Source organism: Thermobia domestica, chromosome 13, assembly GCF_964235325.1.
Source record: "Thermobia domestica chromosome 13, izTheDome1.hap1.1, whole genome shotgun sequence".
NCBI lineage: Eukaryota > Metazoa > Arthropoda > Insecta > Zygentoma > Lepismatidae > Thermobia > Thermobia domestica.
This window is the reverse complement of record NC_137466.1, coordinates 100,996,936-101,023,072: the sequence shown is the minus strand read 5'-3', so window position 1 is coordinate 101,023,072 and position 26,137 is coordinate 100,996,936. Positions and strand designations below refer to the sequence as shown.

Here is a 26,137-nt window from a genome sequence, read left to right as displayed (position 1 = left end):
TCTACTTGCAGAATTCCAACTGCTAGTCATTATGGCAACGCTAGAATTACGATCAAGCTATGAATTCCCAGTCAATACGATTACTGGACGAATTGGTGACTTTTTTTTAGGCCAGTCTTTGTCTGGCTACTTGCATTTAGACCACTTCAACGATATGGGCGAACCTTTTAGTGGAAATCTACCGCGAACTTCACTGTAGGAGGCAATCTTCCCTGCAAGAGACAACGATGGCATATGTGACGGCTGTATCTATCGGGGAAACTTAATAATTCAATAGTTGGTTTATTATACATTAATGTTATAAAATAAATTGTACTACCAATAAAAAAATCTAAAGTACAAAATAATAAGATGTAAAAATTCATTGAAATGAAAAAAATAAATGTGAATCTGACAATACGTAGCATCATTAATCTCGTAGATATCTTCAAACATACCTGTGCCTAATTGCCGCTAAGTGGCTCTGCAATATTTTTTGGTCCAGATGAAGATCAGGGTCCAACTTCCGCATGTTCTGATGAACGGTTGTAACAAGAACTCGTACGGTTGCATCAGCGCTGCTGATCTCAAATCCTCGGTCGTTTGTTAACATAGATAATACTGTAAATAAAACATTGACATTCAAATAAGTAAAAATTCTGATAATGAAAGTATATGAATTCTCTATATACCTGGGTTAATAAACGCTTTTTGTTTCTATAAATATCTGTGTACGAACTTTCGAATAAACAATCCACTAGAATACAATTCTCTAATCTTAGAATTTAAAAGATAAATTTAGTTTAAGTTTTATTTAAATGGTACTGTTTCAAATGTTCATTTCCAGGGATTTTTAAAATTACCAAATCCGAAACTTATCACAGTTTGAAGTTGACAACAATATTGATATGGCCAACAGTAGTACACATGATATTAAATGTCACCTGGACGTCTTTTGGGTCTAGTCCTTGAATAAATAAAGGAGAATATTTAAATAGAAAATGAGGAATTTATATTGAATTTGTAAATATATTAAATTTCAATTAAGACAGTGAATAAGCATACATGGAAACCAATGTGCAGAATGACAAGTAAAAACTAACATCAGGAAAATAATATTCGATGTAAAAATCGCTATAAGAAATAGCAGTCCTTGTTTGTGTGGTAGCAGACGGATAATAATTACACACGAAGTGTTAAAAGCGTAATAAGCGTTAAAGAAATCTAGTCCTGGAATTCAGTTTTCTTCACAAGGCTCATACACTAAGACAACGATTGTTATAGGGGTCTTAGCTAGCAAAAAATAAGTGGTTGTGAAGATAACTCCCGAGCGAGTCGAAACATAAACTGAAAGAAGATGACCACGGGTGTAAAGGTAATACTAACTGCACACATTCTCTCTAATTACTAACAGGGTGGATTGACTTAAATCAGTCTGATTTAAATCACTTGATTTTTTAAATAAAAATCGTTGATTTAAATCGAATTCCGAAATAAATTAATTTAAAGTGAAAATAAGTAAAATCCCGTTTCTGTTCTGTTATATCGATTATGGAAGTTAATACCGGTAATCATAATACAATGAGACTCAAATGTACAGTACAGTATGAAAACAAGTGTCATGCAGAGGATGATTAGGGAAAATCCCGTTTTGAACAGGTAACGGAGCAATCCTGCTTTCTTCCTTTCGTAACATTGGGTTTGGGTTTTAAAATCGTTAACTATTCCAACGGGGAAATCACCATCGACATTTAAGACGAAAATTCTTTTTTGTGCGTGTCTGTTTGTTTGTTCCCAATTATAGGCGTATTTAGAGGGGTCCTATCCCCTTTCCTTTTTTTTTTTTTTTTTTGTTAATTTTATAACTTTAGGCGAAATTTATGTATTTCACGCCGCAAGCTAGTTCTGAGTTTTTAAAAATAGGTCCCTGTCAAGTATCAGTAATTTTTGTGAAAAAAAAAAGTGTCATTTTGATAAACGCTGCCGTACTTTTTCCTTAATGCTTAACCTTTTAAATTATATCACCTATTTTTAGGTGATAGGGTAGAATCTTCATTATTCGATTAAAAAAGTACCAATAACGGTTTTTACTTCGTTTTCTTCAAGACTGGAGGCATTTTAGAACACGTTACATATGCTTTCACGCATTTCTGCGTTGAGGTATACTGTGTGATGATGATATAAATTTAACAAGTTATTTTTGGTTGTGTGTATTATTATTATCTTTTGGCGGGTTATATTTTGCATTCAGAAGACTGAAATTTTACACACTCGTTCAGTGCACTCCTTAATAATTTTTACATGTTTTCAGATCTCTGGATGGAAACAGCGGGGTCCAGAGGGGCAAAAGTGTTTAAGAAAAGGATATTTTTAACAAAAAATAACTTTTTTTCGTGATTTTCCCGCCTCAGATGGAGACATATGAATGGTACCGTTTGGACGGCTGTTCTATTCTGAAGAAAATGATGTACATACTATGCTCCTAGGATAAATAGGGATGTCTCAGGAAACTGTTACTTGACATCCTGTTTTATACGGGAATCTGGGGTATTTGGGGAATATTATTTTTCGCGGGCTTACTTTTACACCTTCAAGATTGAAATTTTGCACATTTACTCAGTGCACACCTCAGTATTTTTCAGATTTGTGTCAGATCTCTGCCTTAAAACAGGGGGAAGGGTCCACAGAGGTAAAAATTAAAGAAGAAAGAAAAAAAAAATATTTTTAACAGAAAATTCCTTTTTTCGTGATTTACCCACCCCAGATACATGATGGAGACATTTGAAGGATACCGTTTTAAAATTTGTTTTATTCTGAAGAGAATAATGTAAAAATCATGATCCTAGGACAAATAAGGATGTCAGGAAATTTTTATATTACATCCGGGGCATTGTGGGAATGTTCTTAGCTCATTGTTAAATAGTTTCCTCACCCATACTACTCAAGATAGAAGCTTGAAATTTTGTACACACATTTAGTACACCCCTTAGTATTTCCCAGTTGATTTTGAGATCTGTGCGTTAACACAGGGGAATACAGATGGGATCATTTTTTTTAAACAGAAAAAAAAAAAAGCCGATTACTCTCAAAATTTCCCGCTTCAGGGACATGATAGGGAAATGTGAATGTTACCGTTTCAATAGCTGTTCTATTCTAAAGAGAGAGAGATGTATGTACCATGATCCTAGGATAAATAGGGATGATGCTGTAGCTGCTTGACGGAAAGTCTATTCACTTTGGGTTTAACGTCTCGTTCAGCAGCGAGGCTATATGAGACGTGGACCTACTGATTAACGTGGAATTCGAACCACATAGAGCTCCCACCGGGAATCGAACCCATGTCTCCCACACCAAAACATTGGGATTGATACAGGTTAACGATTAGGGATAATTCAAAATTCAACCCGAATACTTTCACTTAAATGGCATAATTAGCATTTAATACTAATACTAATGCTTTTTCTTCAGTTCGCGACTTGTATTATACGGGGAGAAAGATTTCATTTAAATCAAAAAAATCGATTTAAATAAAAAAAAGTCAACAAAATTTTTTTTTAATCACGATTTTTTCCCACCCTGATTACCATCATGAATTTTAAGAATCTAGTTGTGATTTATGGATTTTTAGAATTCAACAAACAAACGAACAAACAAAAATAAATAAATATTCGCATATAAGTATATATATATCAGCTGGAATGTTTTACACAGCACCATAGCTGAAATTTATTATTATTTTACGTTATCTTACCACTATTGTTATTATAACATGCCCCGTCCTTAGAAACTCTTAATAATTTCCAGTGAGGACCAAAGAAACAACAAGAAAACACCTTAAAAAACGTGAAATATATATTGGAGAGGTAAATTCTCTCTCTCATTCTTGATTTATTCCAACATCGCGAAGTAGGTATGGTTGGGAAGTCTCAAAGATACAACGATATTGTATATCAGTGAATTACTTTCATTTTTATCTTGTAGTTATTTTGGGCAACGGTGCTTAAAAGTACACAATCTGTTGTGAAGAAGAAGAAAAAAGAATATAAAATATATTTATGTTGATATCAGATAGATCTTCATGTAATGGTAGCTACAGGAACAAGATAGAGTTATTTGTTTAAAAGTTGCTATGACAACTAAAAAAATTATTATTAATGGAGAATTGAGAATAAAAGGTTTTGGTGAAGTGTATTAGATGTGTCTAATTTTCAGACTATGCAATTGCTAGTTCTTGTGGTGCATGATAGTGGTGACTTATCTTATTATTCGAATTGTGGGCATAAATGTAACATATAAAAGAGAAAATTACGTATAAAGTAAGAAAAATATTATTTATTAGTAAACTGTTACAAAGAATATATACATACCATATTGCATCAAAATTGAACACCTTTTACGAACATTATCATACAATATTATTTTTATTTCATTATACTATATTATATATATATATATATATATATGGAAACTTTCTAAGTTTGCGGATGAATTCTCTCCTTTTAAACATAAATTTTCACGCTCTCATGATGTTTGACAGATTCCAAGTTCAAGAAGTGTACATGATTGGTAAGTATCAAACAAAACCCGCACTATATAGCCTTAAAATCTAATATTTTTACGAAAGTTATGAAGTTTTTTTTCTTTTAATCACAAGTTCATATGTGCGGACCTCCAGTAGATTTTGTCCTCTTTTCTCAAGGGATTTCAACCTCAGGCAATCAGCTTGTTTTCTAACCTTCAGAGAAAAACACGCTGAACTTCATTAAATCGGTCACTTTTCAATTATGCACAAATGTATGCTACCTCAAACGGCAAAAGCGGGGCCGCGGTGTCTGTAGTAGAGCGTTCACCTCTTGTGCATGGGGTTCTTGGTTCGATCCCAGCTCGCACCAAGTGAGCTCTGTGATGGGCAAACACTATGCGCGTGGGTTCTCCCGTTTCCTCCCACTTTTTCATTGCATCATTTCATTCATTTCTCATCATCACCGTCTCCTTTAGTCTAGCCGGCATAATCGTGGGGCGAAAAACTTCAAGATTTCATTTAATTTAATTTCAAATGGCAAAAGCACGCTTCATACAAAAATACGATATTAATAAACATACAAATAGTGTTTCTTACCTTCTTGTGGGTCCTGTACTTTGAGATCCTCTTGAACTTTAACCCCAAGAGCCTCGACAGCTTCTCTTGTAGGCAGTGTTTTAAGAATGACAACAATATCAGCCACGTTATGGCCAGTCATCATCGTTCCTTTCTTAAAAGAGCCAACTTGACGAACTTCTTCTAATTGCTGTGCAAGAAAATACAATTTTTTTAAAAAAAATTTTAAATAATTTTAATAAATTCACTAATATTTTTAGAATTATTCGAGTAATTAATCGAATTTTAACAATCCTAGAAACCTGAACTCTTGCAGTATAGGTATATATACTTTCAATTAAATTAGCTTTTATGATGTCCATCCATATTTCGTACTTTATTAGAAGACAATCAATTTTGAATGGAGCGATCGTTTTTATTGATTGCTGACAATAGGAAACAAAAACATTTTTTAAAAAAAGAAAGAAATATTTAAAGAATTTCTAAAATGATAAAGTAATATTGTACATTTATACGTGGTAATTTCATATCAGGGTTGGCAAAAACCATGGTTTTTATTTAAAAAAAACAAAAAACCGGTTTTTTTGGTTTAAACCAGGTTTTTATGGTTTAAATAATTTGCTCTATATATTCATATCATATATGGACAGAAATAAGTTTGTTTCGCCTTGATGTTATTATGCAACAACCGGGTTATGCTGGAAGGGGTCACATAAGCTTAAAGCGGAATAAAAACAGCTTCTCGAGTTACATCCGACAGAAATTGTCCTCCATTTGAACTCGGAACCAGGACTAATTGACCACAAATGCGATACGTCTCCCGACTCACTCACGAAAGAATCCTGATAAAAAATACGTTGCACTGATCTTTACATGCTTCTTAATATAACTGTCACGAGTCATTTCAGAAGGACAAAAAGATAAACAGTTGCACAAGTGAAACCATTACACAGAATTACATATGAACAATTTCAAAGTACTACGGAGTACAGAAGAACTAATTTAGTTCAAGTTAGTTAACAACGACTTTTATTGGTCCAAATTAAAGAAATACACCGACTTAATCTGCATATCAATAAGAAAAGTGAATAAAGATCGGAATTATTTGAGTCCACTTTGGCTCAGACTCATTTATACATAAATAGATACCAAAGATACTTATTTCACTAAATGCCTCTCGTGGGGTCTGTATGACCCCCCCCACACACACACACAAAAAGTACGGCATTTTCGATGTATTTTATCAATAGTAAACATTGAAACGAAACAATATTTAGAATTTTTCTTCGATTGCAATTACATAATAATAACAACTACAAAAAATCACAAAATAAACATTTATAAACTTTTTTTAAAAAAAGTTGCTCTTGTAGTATAACTTTTTGAGTAATAAATGGGGAATTTAGGTCTGAATATAATACGAATAATATACGGGAGTGAAACGTGATAACCCACAAATGTGTGTTCATCAAGATTTTACAAACACTTACACTTTTGCGAACATTTTTTGTTTTTTGGTTTAAACCAGTTTTTTTTTTTTTTTTTTTGAAAAAACCAGCTGGTTTAAACCTTGGTTTAAACCATGGTTTATACCACCTTGGTTTAAACCAGCCAACCCTGTTTCATATGCAATGACAATTCTAAAATAGATTAATATTATAACAATCTAATATTTCATTTATATACCTTTATTTAGTAACCATGTTCTAGTAAATTTTGAATTTTATGAATTTTTACGAAGCTAGGTTTATCAAACTCCTTTATACGAAGGTCTTCCAAAGAAAGCCTTAAAAACATTTTAAAGAACTATTGCGGGAATGAGAAACACATAAATATTATTTTCCTACATAATCCAACACCCTCCCCCCTCCCACGCTCAATATAATTTTCCATCGCTTACAAAGTGCCTCAAAGTGTCTTTTGTTTGTTGTTGTTTGCTTCGAAATCAACCATGCACCACTTACTGCACTTCACGGGATTAGAACTCCTTTCTCCCTAGTTCAAAATGAAGGTTTTTAATGACTGTAACCGCTGTACGGAAAGCCAAGCACTGACACGCTGCAACACACCTATTGTCAGTAGTCCGTTTCGTAACTTCGTATAGCAGGTTTAAGATGATTTTTGGAGATCGGAATACGAGGCACTATTGACTGTGCATCTTCTATGCATGTAATGTTTGAAAATGACGAATGTTAGAGCAAGAACCACATTCCCTTCCTTACTCACTCTGAAGATTATACTTCTCTCATTCAGCGAATATTTTAGTGAAGAACTGCCTCATTAAGATGTTTCGTCATTCTAACAAAGGAGACTATGATTGGTATCAAATCATCTGTTGATAGGTTGAAACGAGGTTTAACGTCCCGTTTAGCAGCGAGGCTATATGAGACGTGGACCTCCAGCTTAGCATGGGATGCAGACATGAGATCCAGTCAGGAATCGAACCCGGCTAAATTACCTGTAATGACGTAAAGTTTTAAGCCCTTTACCTTTTATATGATGTAATATTTTCAACCCTAACTGTATATCAGTTTTGAATATATGATACATATCTTTTTTGATATGCTACCATATTAATATATAAAATAGTATTATTTCTTTTACACTCAATTTTGCATATTATTGTGTTGTTTTATTATTCATATCATGACGATGTCAACAACAAACACATGATCTGCGATCGAATCAGGGATCCTTCACATCAGAGGTGGGCACTCTACCACTGAACCACCGTGCCCTGCATTATTACTGAGTACCGTATGGTACTATAATCGCTTCAAATGAAAGTGGATCTGACATATTCCCTAATCCGCAAAATGCGGTATATAATAATAAATATGCACACTAACAATAAGGAATGATTCTGCACCGAAGAGTATGATCCGCAGGTAATTATTAGTAATCCAAACAGTGGATTCAGAAAAGTTGTGGCTAGTAAAGCGGGAGAAACGGGATACTTTCAAGAGAAAACATATGCACAGTACCGGATTTCAATGTTTTGCGTCTATGGGCCCTAGCGAAATTACCACCCCTGCGTTAAGTTCGCATTCGGAAGCTTGTGGGTTCGATCACCACCAACCATCCTAACTGGGATTTTCCCTACTTCTTTCCCTTATTGTTATATATCCAGTGTAAAATGGCCTCCGGGCTGTATCTGATATTTGTTTAATAAATAAATAAATAAATACACGCCCCGCCAATTTTGAAAGTACGAGTGTCGAGCTGCCTACTGCCGCCTTTTCAGCAGATCCACAAACAACTGATCAAACTTCCACAATAACCAACTGACTTATGACAATATTTGCTACGAGTAATCTGCTACAATATTATCGTAGTTACGGCAGTTGTTTATGAAATATGTATTTTCAATAGTTTTGTCGTTTTTTAAAAATTGCCGCCCTGGTGCCGGGCCCATAGACGTGCTGGGATATCCAATGCCTCAGTAATACGGCCTTCCGTTCTTTGATAACCGCTTTATTACTCAACATGGATGTTATGAGCACTGGAAGAGACTTATACGAGAGATATGTGTAAGATAAAATTACAATATTCGCTTGTTGATTGGAGTTCAGTGTTCAACACAGAGGCTTTATAAGACATGAAGCTATAGGTTCACATGGATCCGAACAACGTAACTTCCCAACGGTAATTGCAAAGGGGTCATCCGCACTGAAGATAGGAACGGTAACTCTTTAATCAAGAAGCTCTTATTCCGATATTTAATTGGAATTTTGACGAAAGCACAAGTGACTGTCAATATTAGGTCTCGAACCAGATACTTCAAAATTACTAAGCCGGTACGCTATTACTAAGCTACTCCATTCGATGTCAATAGTGAAATGTTCTCTCTCTCTCTCTCTCATTGAATGTGGAATTAATACATTAGAGGAAAAATATCACGCGTGAGAACATAAACTCTGGGAAACAGCTTTCTGCGGCCTCTTCAACTCCCCACCCACACAGCTTCTGAATGCTTGACCTTGAACCTGCTCTCCACCCCCTTTCTCTCCTCCCGCGACACACTCCAACCACCGTCACCATTTCAGAGATGCAGCAGACTTTCAGCTCATCTGTTCCAACGCTTCTGGCAATCGTAGTCCACACACGCACACCCACTCATCTCCGTCTTCCCCTTCCAAAAGCATCATTTCTCTCCCACAAACTAACTTCATCTCGGACTATTTTACTTTACAGACCATAACAGAGCACAGATTTCTATCAACAGAGTTCCCTTTATAACCTCGACAACTCCCTGCTGCATTCAATCATAGAATATAATTACCACAGACGATGAAAGAAAAAGAAGAAAATTTACGTTTAAAAAACGTAAGCCAACTTAGTGAAGGCACTACGAACTCTTCCGACCAAAGTACTTGTTCATAAAACAAATCTTTCCTCTTTCGTTTTAATCCCTCAAGTTCGAGTAACGCACACATGCTGAAATAAAAAAAAAGAAAGAAAATATACACCCATGACTTTGATGTCATTCTTGGCTCAAGAAAACGGGGCATTAACCAAGCAAGGCCAGTCACAGACTGCCAATGTTAACTCCATAGTGTGCGACTCCATTTAGCTACCTTAGCGAAGTATCATGTTTGGCCGCCCACTATTTATTTGTAAATACTTACCTTGTACAGAAATTTCCATAAAATGATTATGTAAAATTTATAGTTAAATACGAAAGAGAATACTTACACAAGCATCAAAGTTTCCAGGTGCCACGATCAAGTTGTCCATTACACCTTGTATTTTAGTGACTAGATTTAATATTGAGGTTTGCTCCTGTGGTGTTGGTGACAGATCAGTGTTTCTCTTCAGCAATGCCTGTAAGTACATAGTTCTTATATTAATACACAAGTATCCACTAGAACTTCACCTTCCTTTCCCATTATTCAGTTAGTAATATGTATGATATTGTGATGATTAAATACGGTCTATTTTCATCAAATACGTACATAAATAATGCAATTAATCTTTAAATTCACGAATTTTGAATAGCTTATTTTTATTATTATCAATCAGGAAATTTCACACATTACTGCACGTCACATTTTACACTAAAAACAAGAGTAAGAACGAATTTTTGAAAAGAAATTGACCAGCCACATATATACATATTGTAAGTACCATCCCACCATTTACAACCGCAGTGGCGTCGTAGATAGGATGATTGCCTACCAACTGGACAGCCTAGGCACGATCCCCAATGAAGCGGGAGTATTTCTCGTTCCACCCTCGTCCCGATTAGACCTGGGTTTAGCCAGTCTCTGTAAAATAGGGACTTAAGAAAATCTGAAGTTAACGGAGGTCTAAGCAAAGTGACTTTTACCTTTGCCTGTGTTTTATTGGTCTGTCTCGAATGGGGGATGTTCCACTACCTTTTATCCTGGCACATTCCTAGTAAAAATGAAATGAAGTTTTACGTCTCACAAGCCGACTAGCTAAAAAAGGACAGTCATGATGAGAAATGAAGGAATGAAGAAAGTGGGAGGAAACGGGAGAACCCCGAAAAAACCACGCACACGGTGTTTGTCCAGCACAAAGCTCACTTGACGCGAGCTGGAATCGAACTAATAACCCCTTGCACCAGAGGTGAAAGCACTAACATAGAGCCATCGCGGTCCCAGGCACATTCCTAATGTGGGTAATCCTGTCAAGGTAGATGGCTGAGAGATTCGAACCAGAAATATCTCTATATGGAGGTAGGAATGATATACAAACAGCAATAATTAAATATAATATATATATATATATATATATATATATATATATATACACAGATATAGATATATAGATAGATAGAAATAAGTCACTGAATCCCAGCTGCCTTTAAAAAGAAGTCCTTTAGCTCTGGACTTCGGTGACTTAAATAACAGAGAAATGTCTCTAAATCTAACGAAATATCTGCAAAAAATTAGTTATGATGATCTGGGATGGAATCAAAATGTACTACTTATACTTCTTCAATAGATAATGTCCAACAGAGAATATTGTGTGCAACATATTTAAGAAAAAAAAAAAGAAAGAAAAAAAGTAACGATGGATGTGAAAACTATTCTCTCTCTTTCGAAGATTAAGCAAACAAAGCTGGTCAGATCGAGTTTATGTAACAAATATACATAACTAGTACTACATTGATAATGATACAACCAGAAAACTTCTGCTGTTAGCTGGAAAGAGAGCTTGTCAAATCCATCTATTTCCATTCGTACCATGCGTTTTAATTCACATCGAACTTTCTGATACTTCATTTACAGATGTTCTGCTACTCTAAGCGGTTCAGAGGCAGAAATAATCTCTCCATAAATGGGATTGTTATTTCAAGATCTATGTCCATTCTGAGTTTTTTCCTCCCTCTTGATATTTTACCCAAACTAAGCCTTCTTTACTTACACGTGGAAAGAAAGAATGAGAATTATATCGTCCATGCATATAAATGAATATAAATTTACACCTAGTCTAGCTATAAATAATGTTACAAAAGTACCAAATGCTGCAACAGTGTTTGTTGTGAGTAGAAAAAACGAACCTAGTGGTGAAAAGTGTGATCATGCATTGAGAGTGCTTCTGTAGAAAGGGATACACGTAACCCGTATACGCACAATGGAAATGGGCTGAGTACGAAAACAGGGTGGTAGTGATAACGCTACACGAAGTTGGAAAACTAGCGAGTGAAATTTTTAACACACCAAAAAGTTTAACAACAGTCGCATGTTTGTGTACCGCACCATCCGGCAGTCTTTAATACTGAGTCTGTTCAAGATCGCCCGAGAGCTGGCCGACCAAGAAGTGCAAGGAATCCAGAAGCTATGAAAGCAGTGGCTGAGGGGAAATCCGTACGGAAGCAGACAGTAATGGCTCGTGAGATGAACATCTCCAAATTAACGATATCCAGGCTACTCAGGGACGATCTTGGTATTTGATGGTCAACGGGACACTTTCTGGTGGAGCAAAGGAACCGTAAAAGTAAACGTCTGCTTCAGCGGTACGTGCAAAATCGGCACAGACAAGATTCTGTTCACCGATGAGAAGTTGTTCACTATCCAAGAGGATTTCAATCGCCAAAATGATTAGGTGTATGCGTCACCAGCTCAAGAAGCCAGGGACAAAGTTCCGAAATTTCAGAGCCCATCATCCCGCGTACGTCATGGTGTGGTGGGAGTGAGTTATGCTGGCACCACACGTCTTCATTTGTGTGAGAAAAGAGTGAAAATTAGTGCCCAGCTATACCAAAACACTGTACTGGAGCATATAGTGAAGCACTTGACCACCATCCTCTTCAGAACACCCACACGGACTTTACAGCAAGACTCGGCTCCTGCTCACAAGGCAAAAACCCAGGAGTGGCTGCCGCACAATGTGCCTGACTTCATATCCACTGAGAATAGTGTTGTAAAAAAACTGTTTTTTTTCTGTGAAGTTTTTTTTCAATAAAAAACATCGTTCTTTTTCATGTTTTTTTTCAAATCTCTGTTTTTTTTTCTGGCAACTATTATTTATTGATTTACGTCGCAGATTATTGAAATAATCAACAGAACTTGAGTAGAAGCCCTGGTAACTTACAAATCTTTTGTTTATTTGCACCTATATACTAGCAAAATTGTGTGATTACTCCTTTCGGTCCCAGGTCATTTTTGGCGTTTTCCTACATTTCCAGTTAGTGACTTATTGCTCAAAAACCATTCATTCGATTGATATGGTTAAGGCCTTGTTTTTTAGAAAATAGATGTGGCTATCTTTTGGTGTAAGTTGCATTGCAGTGTTGCCAATGGGTGGGAAATTATTGAGGGAAATGTAGGGGTGAAAATTTACAAAAAATTCACTCACCGAATTTCAAAATTTTTTGTATCTAGTACCACTGCTGCTATATGGGTTTAAGTCGTTTAAAAAATCTTTGGTGTGTTGACAAGGTACAGTGAAATCCTGATATTGCTTGCTTCCATCCAAAGAGGGAAAGAAAAAATTCTGTCATACACGAAATTTTGACACTTTTTACGCCATACACAAGCAAAAATCAAATATGCCGGGGCTACAGCTTCTCTAATTATCCTATTGAAACTTTTTATGGTGCGTTCTGTAGGGAAAAGAGGAAGCTTTCAGGTAGTGGTACGTTTGTTTCAATGTAGTCAGCAAGAGGGTAATAATAGAGGGGAAAAGGGAAATTTTCCGAATTTTTCACCTAAAAGCGGGAATTAATTGTTTTGGCTGGAAGCACTGCCATCAGACAGACGAAAACTATCTGAAAATAGCCCTTAGTACTCCAAGAATATATCCTACAAGTATCATGGCGATATATAACAAAGTAAGCATGAATTTTTTTAAAAAATCTCATTCTACCTCAGAAATTCACCATTTTCTTACCACTTACAGAACATGGTTTATTATAAACCTCAACTGTACTTTCCCTAATTATTCTAGTGAAACTTTTTATGGTGCGCTGTGTAGGCTAAGGATGAGGCTGTTAGACAATGGTACGTTTGTTCGAATGTAGCCACAAGAAGGAAATAATAGAAATAAAAAAGGGATTTTTTTTTTCCAAAATTTGCCCTAAAATCTGGAATTAAAATTTTCTGTAGCTGGCAACACTACTATCAAACACACACAAACTATCTTAAAATAAGCTTTGATATCCCTCTAATATATCTTACAAGTATTGTGACGATATCTAATAAAGTAAGCATGTCAATAAAAAATATCTCATTCTACCTTTTAAAAAATCACAGTAATCTTCCCAATTAGAGAACAAGGTCTACTGTACTTCCCCTAATTATCCTATTGAAACTTTCTATAATGCGTTGTGTAAAGCAAAGACGAGACTTCCAGATACTGGTATGTTTGGTCCGATATAGCCAACAAGAGGGAAATAATAGAGACAAAACATAATTTTTTTCAAAATTTCCCCCTAAAATCTGGAATTAAAATATTCTGTAGCTGGTAACACTGCTACCAGATAGACGCAAACTATCTTAAATTAAATATTGGTATACGACGATATTTAAGGAACAAAACTTCTAATTACCAAAAATATATTACTGTAAACAGAAAAGTAGGGAAAAACTAGAAAAATCAAGGGTTAGAACCTAAATACGAATTTTTCATGCGTTCCCTAATTACCCCATTGTAACGATCTGTACTTGCGTTTGTTAAGTAAGGACAAATGTTCGATTGGCGTAAGTTGACTTGCACTCAGACGTATAGGTACGGATTTATAAACAAAAATTTCTAATTTTTTCCCCAAATTTAGGAAAATTTTAATTTCCGTAATTGGCAACACTGCGCGCAGGCCCGTCTAATTGATGTCAACAGTTAGGTATCCATCCGAAGTATCTACCTGGCAAGTATAAGGAGGTCTTTCTACAACGAAGGAAGCTACAGGAAAAAAAGAAGTAAAGGAAATACGAAATTAGAAAATTCTCGAATTTTTTACTGGGTCGAAATTTGAGAAGGAAATTCGACACCAGAAGAAAAAAAAATAATATGATAAACTATAGTCCAACCATATTTTGCAGGAATAATATCCCGATATCTTAATTAGTGTCCACACAGGAGCGGATTAAACAAATGACACACCCGTGTGTACCACTTTGGCTACCTGGGCCACCGAGTATACATTTGATTACATTTTTTTGACTACTAACTCGTGTTCTTGTTGTAGTTATAGTCTCGACTAATAATAATATAGTTGTTGTAAACAATAATATAGTTGTTGTAAACAATAACTTTATAAGGAAAATTTTCTCTCCGTTTTACATCTTAGTTCCAACACTGTTGGTGAGAAATGCAGGGTGTTTCAAAATGAATTTTGGGGTTTTAAGTCTTCGTAGTACTTATTACATTTTACGTACAATTATAAGCAATGCATCAAGTAAAAGAGCACCTCAAACAATCTTTGCTACAAGTGTTCAATGTGAGATTCATTTGTCACACGGCACACATCTAGTCGATAGGCGAGAAAGGCCCATAAACTTTCCGCCATATGGCACAAAACACATTCAATTTAGGGGTCTCATTTCAAGTGTACCATCTCCTGAGAATTTGATGACGGCCAGATACAAACATTATGAGTGTTCACATTAGATCTTAGGTGAAATGTCTATTTATCACTGAAGACTACACGATCCAGAAAATCTTCTTTTTATGCAGCAATATTTCACTTGCGAAATTGGCACGTAAACCGTAGTCTGTAGGCTTTAGACCTGTAGCAACTGCAAACGATAAGGACGTAGTTGCAAGCGTCTCCTTAATATTCTTCACACAGACCGTTGCACTGTACAGATTCAGTCTTTATTAAAACACAAAAAAAAACTTTCTGCTCTCTAGTCTACATCTTTTCTGCTTGCTCTTTCTAACGGCAGACAGAAGAAACAATGCATGTACATGCGTGCGTACAAAACTGTTTGAGTTGCTCTTTCATTTGATATAATATTTATAATTGTAAGTTAATTGTAATAGATACTACAAAGTTTCAAAACCCAAATATTAATTTTGAAACACCCTGCATTACTTCAAATTGTGTCATCCTATATTCATGTCTTTTATATACATGTCATCAGGGCCGGTCCTAGTCAATTTGTCGCCCCATGTAATGGCATAATTTGAAGCCTCCCTCTTTCTCCAGAAACAACAAATCTTAAAAGTCATGATTTTAAGTATGCTACTCCAGCATGAACAACAAAGGTGAGGGTAAGTGCAGTTGCACTCAGAAAGGCTTAAATACTTACTAAAAATGCAATCCCGTTGTGTCTTTTTTTTTTTTTTAAAAAAAAAATATATTAATCTATTACGTTAGTGAAAGATAAAGCAAACACACCTGCAGAGGAAAAATGGTAATCCTTTTTATAGAATTCACTATCGAGCTTCAATCTCAATGTATCAGTTTGCAATTCCAGTGCAACTAGCTCTTTTATCTTTATTTCTTAATTTCCCTTCAATATCTGTTAACATTTATATTAAAAAAAAAAAAAAAAAAAAAAAAAAACTTGTTTCTATCTTCAATGAAAAGGAACTTGTTTCTGACAAAAACAAGACTAGTTGTCATATCAAAACTGTGATAACTTACTAACTGGAACAGATATTCACTACTATTCGAGAACTGAATTCTTGCATTTGGCAACAATCAAGCAATTTGTGCTGGGATTTTTTTAACCATTTGCTTTAGCATTGTCCATGTGGCCTTGACAAATGCAAACTAAACATAATTTATGAATGTAGTATTCAAATAGAAGGTCAGCTTAGTAAATGTAACTACCATCATCATGAAGTCTGTTTCCAACAAGAAATATTTAATTTAAATAATATACTTATGACAGATTTTACCGGACCATCCAAACTTGCCGCTCCACGCAAATGCACGTGTTGCATATATGGTAGAGCCGGCATATCATATATATCTAGTCGACAAATTATTTATATATGACATTTAGAAAAATAATATTAGGCAAATTTTTATTAGTTTTTACCTTTAGACAAGTTATTTGAATTTTATACTGTTCGTGACATTATTTTCGTACTTATTAAAGGCCTGCTTTCACACACACACACACAAAAAAAAATCATTTCTACATTTATTTCTTAGTTGATATTGATGAAAACTGCTGAAACGCGAATTGTTAATAGCTATGGCATTCATGTAAATTGTAAAATATTTGTAGCGTATTAGTATCTAGCGTTTAATTTATGTTGCATTTTACGGTGATTATACCTACATAAAAATATTTATTATTTAAACAGATGTAAGATGTATTAGAAATGACTATTTGAAAAAAAAAAACGAAATTTAGAAATAAAACGAGAGGCAATGTTTTTTTTTGTTAAAAAAACGAACATTTCTGAAAAAATACGAACGGTTTTTTTTTCTATTTACAACACTAACTGAGAACTGGCCCTCTGGCAACCCTGACTAATCCCCTGGATTACGAACTGTGGGCATTGCTTGAAGATATTGCCTGCAAGAAGCTGTCATCCAACAGTTGCCAGTTTGCAGCGTTCTTTACTGGCTGCAGTGGCGTCAATTCCTCTGGAGACAGTGCGTGCTGCCATAGACGAGTGGCCCGCCCGACTCCGCGCGTGCTAACGATGGACATTTGGAAATATGATTGGTGCAAATTGCTGTGAGACCATATATGCTTCACATACTACACTGTGTCCATGAAGTTTCGCAATCCAAAGTTTCATTGCGTATATCTTTTGAACCAAGAACGATAAAGACTTGAGACTTGAAACAAATGTGCGCGTGTTCTTGTTGTTGTTGTTGTTGATTTTAGTTTAGCGTCCCTTTCAGCAGCGAGGCTATATGAGACGTGGGCCTACTGATTAACGTGGAATCAGAACCACATGAGGTGCGCGTGTTCTATGTAGATATTTTCAATATCATGACCAATGTTGCAATTTGTAAAGTTTTTATGTAGTAACAAAAGGAAGTACCGAAAGTGAAAAAAAGTACAAAATGAAAAGAAAAATCAATATTCAGTTGCAGAAAACTGATTTCTTGCGCGTGAATCCCTGTGTATATGTACAGTCTTGCCATGTAAAAAGGCTATTCAATACAAGTCAGTAAAATGGATGTTTTTTTGACAGAAAAGCGGCCCTAGCTAACCTGTTGTTGTAAAAATTACTGCAATAGGTGTGTTTTAGGTTATTTAATGGTAAGCAATGAGACTTTTCACATAACTAAGGTTTTATGCAAAAATTTGCGATAAAAATACCTGCGGCTGGCAACCCTGGAGTCCTCGTGGAAAGACGAGGGCGCTTTACAGCAAATGCTCGGAGTGGCTGCCGCGCTCTTGTAAACACAAATTTACACGCTTCACTATGTTTCTTGACACCTTTTCTGAGAGTGTTCCAGGTGATTGAATTTCTGTTTCAATGTTTGTCTCCAGTTCCTCAATAGTCCTGGGGTTATTCTTGCACACCACATTTAGGCAGCCCCATAAGTAAAAGTCAGGTGATGTTAAATCCGGAGAACGGGAGGGCCACAAATCTTTGAAGATGATGTGGTCACCACAAAATTTTCCTAACTTTTGCAGTAAAGCGTCCTTTTCTCTTCACGAGAATTCCATGGCTGCCAGCTGTAGGTGAGCAATTGTTTTATCGCAAATTTTTGTATAAAAACTCAGGTTATCAATTATATGCAAATTCTCACTGCTTATCATTAATTAACCTAAAACACACCTGTTGCAGTAATTTTACAACAGTCTTGGCAGGCGTCGCGTTTCTGTCAAAAAAAAAAAAAAAAAAAAAAACTTTACGGACTTGCATTACATAGGCTTTTTACATGGAAACACTGCATCGAATCTGCCACATTTTCGGACCAATGGATAAATATTGATGCATACTGCACATATACACACGGATTCACCTGCAGGAAATCAGTTCTCTGCAATTGAATATTGATCTTAATTTTGTACTCTTTTTTTTTTTTTTTTAATTTTCCACTTTCGGTACTTTCTTTCGTTACTACACAAAAACGTTCAAATTCCAACATTGGACATGATCTCGAAAATATCTCCATAGATCACGCCTATATTTGTTTCAAGTCTCAAGTCTTTATCGTTCTTGGTTCACAAGATATATGCAATTAAACTTTGGGTTGCGGAACTTTATGGACACAGTGTATATGAATATTATTCTCTTTTCTCCTCCCCATTATTCCCTATGTCCTCTGTCTATATTTAATCGTTTTTTTTTTTTAAATCTATTAGTTTAAAATTTGCAAGGACATTTTAAAATAAATAGTTCCCATACTATATGAACAATTACTCCTAATTACGCACTTGCTGGAAATGTAAAAATAACTCTAGAAATGTATTATGTATGGTTGAAGAGAAATAGCACAGACCCAAACCACTACTAAAACAGCTATTCACCCCCCCTACTTCAGTGGCAACGCGTGTGTCTTTGGAGATGGAGTTTCGGATTTGATTCTCGGTGGAAAATCACTGAACGCATTACGGCGGTTCGAATTCCATATCACGTATAGCCTCGGTGCAGAAAATGAACGCCAACTTTAAGGGAAAAAAAGGCTATGGCCAGCCATGTAATGAACGATTAGTGTATCGGTTCCAGAGGTGATTATCTCCAAAGTTCGGTACCTTTTAACTTAGGTAGCTACCAAACTCCCTCCCGATGATGAATCAACACCAAAAAGTATATGCCCCATCGAAAACTGAAGTGCCCCAGTGTCAAGACCAGACACTAAATGTATGTTCTGTAACTACTCGATTACATGAAGATGGAATAAAATCAAATAAACAATGAAACGACATATAAGCAACGACTCTTTGCAAACAGGTTTTTTTCTCATTTATTTTTTTTTCTTTTTTTAAGTTCTTCCTTCCTCTTTGCAAGATATTATAATCACGTGGATCCTAACTACAAGTGGCCCTAACACTGAAGATCAAACACGGAACCTTTATATAAAATGGATGAATTTGTACACACTCGCTTAATAGCTATGAATCAACGTTTACGATTGTTTTAGAGAAAATGATCGACTTACACTTCATTCATTTTCCACCAGAAAATCGTACAATTTCTGTGTATAACACTTAAATAAATGTCGTATTACGATTAGTAAAATTAGTTTTCCCCTTCCCCCCGCAAATCCCGTCAAGACTTCAATTCATCTGCAAATTTCCTGCCCGCTAGTGATCTGTCTTGGCGTCAGGTAGGAGAAAATAACTAGCAACAACTACTAGCCTTCTTATGAACTACTGAGAATTAACGTGACTGAGAAACGGAGGCGTCGATTTATCTAAATACTTTCGCCCCATGTTTATGCAACCTGTAACTCACACATTTTAAAGTCTGCATCTTAATGTACTCACACTGATATGTATTTGCTTTAGGCTCAATCCATCTGAAGTGGTCCAAAGATGGGGAAAATGATTGCTCGATCATCTCCGAAAATTATATAAATTGGAGTGTGATGAACCTTGTGTATGAGAAAGTCAATAATATCATTAACGTTGTCGTACCTACAAGTGTTCTTGAATGGCGACCATCTTTGTTGTCGGTGGAGTGTCTTTTTTGCATTTGCAAGCGTTTACGAAAACTACAGTTGCTTAGGACGTACGTATCAAACAAACATCAAACAAAAACGAATATTTAGGGGAGACTGAGATACACGGAGAACATATACTCTTGCTTCTAAATAAATATGCAGGGTTGCAAACCAATACACGAAATCACTAGAAAAAATACAGAAAATTACACTTTTGAAGGGGCTGCATTTGGTATGGCATAAAGTGGGGGTTCATAAGTTTTGTGCTGAATACTATTTCATGTAAAGTCTGTAGAAATATCCACAGCTATGATACCATTAGCATCGTAGATTTATGGGGGTCCGAAAGTTGAAGTTTGTGATTTTGATGCCATGTTTGGGGCGTAATATCTCAGGAGAGCAAAGTGCTAAAAATTGCTGCTTAGGCCACAAGGAAATTCTGTATCTGAATAAACTATTGCCAAAAAATCGTGGCTGATATTACATAGAGAAAAAAGTGAGGACATGTTAACAAAAAGAAGAAAGCACTCGCGTGACAATAATCGTAGCCCGGAAAAATTTAAATGTTCCATGCTAGATCTCAAAAACTACGAATGATTCAGCAATTAGGCCCGCTTTTTTTGGGTGATCGGTTGTGCAAAAGCTTGCGACTGGCATTTGTTCCATCTTTCTAGCTCCATGACCACTGCCACGTCTAAATGGTAAGGGGGTTAGCTCCCTTTGCACTCACGACACCCATCGTCGAACTTGACTGCGGTATGAAGGCACTTAATGTATCAGTAAAGTATCATTGAAATCTAATCCCAGTTACGGAAGTTAATGTGTTCACAAGTTTGCGTTAAACCTTTCTATTCTATCCAAAAATGGCGTGTGTGGAAAACAATTAAAATGATTGTTGTTTTCCTTCTCTCCTATACCATTACAGCAATAGCTTTTAGTAACCGTAATTACAACTAGTTCTCGCCATTATGCGATTTAAGCAGTGTTGCAAACTTCAGCAACTTTTATCATATCTCCGGAACGGTTTGAGATATCGAAGTGCTGTAAACGCTAAAATAATTTACACGTCCATTACAAACCACACAAGTAACTAAATATGATACTTATCTCAGCATTTTTTTCGAAATAAATGCTTTCAAAAAAAAAAAAATCAAGGTCTGCTAACTTCGTTCCTATTCACTCGAAACACGTCGTACCATGACCACGATATCCAATACTAAAGGACTTTCGATGTGTATTATCCTGTGCATCTCCGTTATGCTGTATTTGCGTTAGAAGCTTCCAAACTTTGGATGTTTCTGATACTATAACATACTTAGTTTGCAACACTGAATCATAAAGGTAGTATTTTAAATTGACGTTTTGACACGTTGATTTGAAATATGTAATAACCTGACGTAGTGCCATTTGAAACAATAAAACTTTATATTGGGTTGACAACACTGTTTGTTGAGTGTTTCTGTTTAATACATACAAAGATGTCCCTCTCCTTATAGTTGATTCGTGCAAAGTTTCCCTTTCCTCTCTCTTTTGATTTGTCTGCTATAGCGGATGGTCAAATATAAATTGCGCACTCTGTAGATGTAGCATTGACCATGGTTCTAAAAAGATGGAACAAACGCCAGTCGGAAACTTTTGCACAATTGAACAAAAAAAAAAGCGTGCCTAATTGCTGAACCATGCATAGTTTTTGAGATCTAGCATGAAACATTTAAATTTTTCCGGGCTACGATCATTGTCACGCGAGTGCTTTCTTCGCTTTTTTTTTTAGCATGCCCTCACTTTTTTCTCCATCTAATATCAGTAACGATTTTTTGGCAATAGTTTATTCAGATACAGAATTTCTTTGTGGTCTAAGCAGCAATTTTTAGCACTTTGCCCTCCTGAGATATTACGCCCCAAATATGGCATCAAAATCACAAACTTCAACTTTCGGACCCCCATAAATCTACGATGCCAATGGTATCAATAGCTGTGGATATTTCTACAGACTCTTTACATGAAATAGTATTTTCAGCACAAAACTTATGAACCCCCAATTTATGTCATTCCAAATACAGCCCCTTCAAAAGTGTAATTTTCTGTACTTTTTCTAGTGATTTCATGTATTGGTTTGCAACCCTGCATATTTCTTTAGAAACTTCCGAAGAGAAGGAAGGAAAATACCTTGAACCTGAACCTGAACCTGAAGCAAGAGTGTAAGTCCTCCGTGTATCTCAGTCTTTCCTCTAAACATTCGTTTTTGTTTGATACGTACGTCCTAAGCAACTGTAGTTTTCGTAAACGCTTGCAAATGCAAAAAATGACACTCCACCGACAACAAAGATGACCACCATTCAGGAACACTTGTACGTACAACGTGAATGGTGTTATTAACCTTCTCATACATAAGGTTCGTCTCACTCAAAGTTTTATAATTTTCGGAGATGGTCGAGCAACCATTTCTGGACCACTTCGTATGGATTGACCCTTTATCGATAATCGAATATAATATCGATAATATTTCTATCTTTTCACCACTATCAAGAAATAGATCTTCAAAATAATTATATCTTACACTCTGGGAACGAAATGCTCCTAGGGACAGCCTCACAAACACTAGTTTTCAAAAACAATTATTGGTAAATACGAAATTAAAAGAAAACAAGTTTCAATTATGTAGTAGTTCGTACAGTATTTTTTTTTTTAATGTAAAAACGGACGGGGAAAAACAGGCGGGCAATACTCTTAACCATTCAGTACTTCTCTACATCATCACTGCATGTACAGAGAGAACAACATATCTTGAAACGACCTTGTAACCTATCCAATTTTTATTCAGTGTTGCAAAGGAAGTTTCAATATCCTGAAAATCCAAATTTTGGAGGCCTCTACAGTAGTAATAACGAAAATGAGACGAACGGGACAATCATATCCAAAATAATTTAGTATCAAATACTATGATCATGATTTGACGTATTTCGAATGAAATAAGAACAAGGAATAGAAAACCTAACTTCTTTCAAATGATTTAATTTCGAAAAAGTGCTTCGATAAGTATCAGATCTAATAACATAGTTGGTTTTCAAAAGATGTAAATATCACCATGATTCGTTTATACCAATATGACATCTCAAACCGTTCCAAATATGAAAACATGGATAAAGATTGCTATACTGTTTAAAATGACGTATTTGTGGATATTTTTGTTATAATTGTTGCCTTTCTTTGCTTGTGTAACATGGCAGCAACAATTTTTGGTAGCTGAAATTATTTATAAATTCTTACAATTAACCCTCCGAGTACCAAGACTGGGTCAATTTGACCCAGATGAACTTTTATAAAGAAATGCTATAATTTCAAAGAGCCGTAGCGAGCTAATATTTTAGGTATTCCTCCACTAACAATCATTTTAAATTTTAGAACCCATTTCTGTGGAATTCATGTATAAAATAAACATAAAATACCCAAAAATATGGCAGAAAGTGTAGTTAGGTCAATTTGGCCCAGTTTTGGTACTTCGTGGCAGCACGGCACAAAATTAACATATTTTGTTATTATTATTATTATTTTGCTGATTGAAACGGCATTTTTCTTTTATCTGCAACAATCACTTCCCCGTTCTACAGAGCTTTGGTTGGGGTGAGAGTAATAGAATGTTTTATTTTAGCAAACTCTTTTTTCTCACCCTTTCCTTCTCCACACTTATCGCTGTACATTTCTTTCTCAGCAACTGCTACATTGTTGTTCAGTTCCCTACAATATCTGGTTTTATTTTTAGCAAGCCACGTGATTCTTCACCCCTCAAAAGTGTGCAATCTGCCACAAGTTTGTATGCAAAGCACATTGCACCAGCGAACTGCTCTGAAAGGACTGTCAGGTGTTATCAAAATATCATGTGTGACAGGAATTACTCCTAACAAAGACAGGTATTTCTATGTATAAATTTCTAATGTTACAGTACTATAACTCAGGTATTGTTTGAAAGTGTCACAAGCCGCCACTGACAGTGTATACTGCGTATAAAATTTACTGTAATATAAAGAACGATCAGTTATATTGCCCTTATGGAAATTTTAATTCCCTAAATCAAACTTGATATATATTTTAACAAAAAACACGCCTGGGTCAAAATGACCCAAGCTTAGTACTTTACGTAACATTTTAGGCTTGGTACTCTAAAGGTTAAGTAATTTTAAGAAGTTTGCAATCTCTACCCACGTTTTTCAAATCTCTGGAACAGTTTGAAATATGAAAATAAAGTAAACAGCATTATGATCTTGATGTCTATCGAAAACCATCTACGTGACTGGATGTGATACTTCCTTACACGTTTTCAAAAAGTAAAATTTCCAATCCCTCACGACTTTGTTCCTATTTATTCGAAATATGTCATATCATGATTATGGTTTTTGACACTAAGGTATTTTGGATGTGCATTGCCATGTCCGTCCTTACTATCAGAGGCCTACAAATTTGGATGTTTGTGATACTGTAGCGTCTTTAGTTTGTAACAATAAATAATAAATGCAGTACTTTAAGTTTTTGTTTAATATGCATACTTAAAATACGTAATAACTTGACGTAAAGCCATTTGAGAACACACAACCTTTTATTGGGTTGGCAACATTATTAATCTGATGTATAGCGGAAAATATTAAATAATGACCTCTTGACATTTGCATGATTCATAATTTCAGCGTTTTTTAAGCTTTAGATCAATGACGTTTCAAGATAAATGGTCCACCTTATATAGTTTTATCTAGCGAGATTCAAAGATAACTAGAAACAGTGCGGGTTGGAGATGATATTTCTATGATAATATGGCCTGGTACTACTGATATATGTGACGTTAGTTTTATCCACACTGGCGAAGCGATCGCTCTCTGGAGTACGCCATGTGGAATAATCAAAATGAAAACAGTTAATTAATGAAATGTTACTGACGGTGTACTAATATTAACGACAGCATATGTAAAAGGAGCCCTATGTATCGCAGCCCAAGTCGATAATAGTTATTTGGTCCTAAATGCCAGAAGATAACTGACTGCCATAGCATTGTACTGATCAGAGACCTCGCGTTAGCCTTTAGATCACATACAACAAATTGTGTATCTATAGCTACCCGATGATATCATATGAGGCAACCAGTGGCGGTCTTGCTACGTGTATCTCGCCGAGTCAACATTTTATTTTTAGAAGAACTGAGGTTATTTTATACATGATTTCTAAAATTTGAAACGTTTGTCATTTCAAAACATACGAGGTCTGAGAAGTAAGTTCGTAAAATCGTTCCATGAAATGTGCTACATGCCTTATTGCTACCTACTGGTGTGATCACCTTTGAAATACTCCCCTTGGGAAACAATACACTGATATTAGCGCCTACTCCACCTTTCATAGCCTCCAGCGCGCTGCTCTATTAGCCTTAAAGTCATCAAAATTACTTCCTTTTAACGCTGTTCTAATCCTTGGGTAAAGAAAAGTCACTGGGAGCGAGATCAAGTAAGTATAGCATATGGTCTACCGAAGTTATTTGTTTTCTGGTCAAAAATTTCCGTATAAACAGTACCATGTGGGCAGATGCATTGTCATGATGGAGAAGCCATGAGTTTCTCGCGAAAAGGTCTGGTCGTTTGCGTCTCACCTTCTCACGCAATTTTTGCCGATTCCCAAATAGCACACTTGGTTGACTGTTTGACTTCGCTGTACAAACGCATGGTGTACGGCTAAGCGAATATAAAAAAAAAAATGTTATCAACATCGTTTTGATTTGATTTTCATTGGCGGAATTTTGACAGTCATGGGGAGTTAGATATCTTCCACTGGGAACTTTGTCACTTTGTTTCAGGGTCATTCGCGAAGACTCAGGTTTCATCACCTGTGATTACTCGGACCAAAATTTCGTTTTGCGTCTCTAACAGATCTGTGCACATTTCTACTCTTCTTTGCAACTGTTCATCGGTGAGGTCATTTGGACCATTTTGGCATACACTTTGAGCATGCTAAGGTCTTTAGTTAAAAATTTCTGCACAGTTTTTCTATCAATGTTCACTTAGTTTGCTATGAATCGCAGTCAG

General features: G+C 35.7%; 1 protein-coding gene across 1 annotated transcript in view; it reads right to left on the bottom strand.

The window, feature by feature from the left end:
• LOC145668397 (interleukin enhancer-binding factor 2 homolog) overlaps positions 1-26,137 on the bottom strand; it is a 66,715-nt gene that overhangs the window by 18,356 nt on the left and 22,222 nt on the right. Inside the window, exons 3-5 of the mRNA XM_081736189.1 lie at positions 9,773-9,901; positions 5,099-5,267; positions 438-600 (exon numbers count right to left, since the gene is read on the bottom strand). Of these exons, the coding sequence (XP_081592315.1) occupies positions 438-600; positions 5,099-5,267; positions 9,773-9,901 (461 nt within the window). The remainder of the gene's footprint in view (positions 1-437; positions 601-5,098; positions 5,268-9,772; positions 9,902-26,137) is intronic.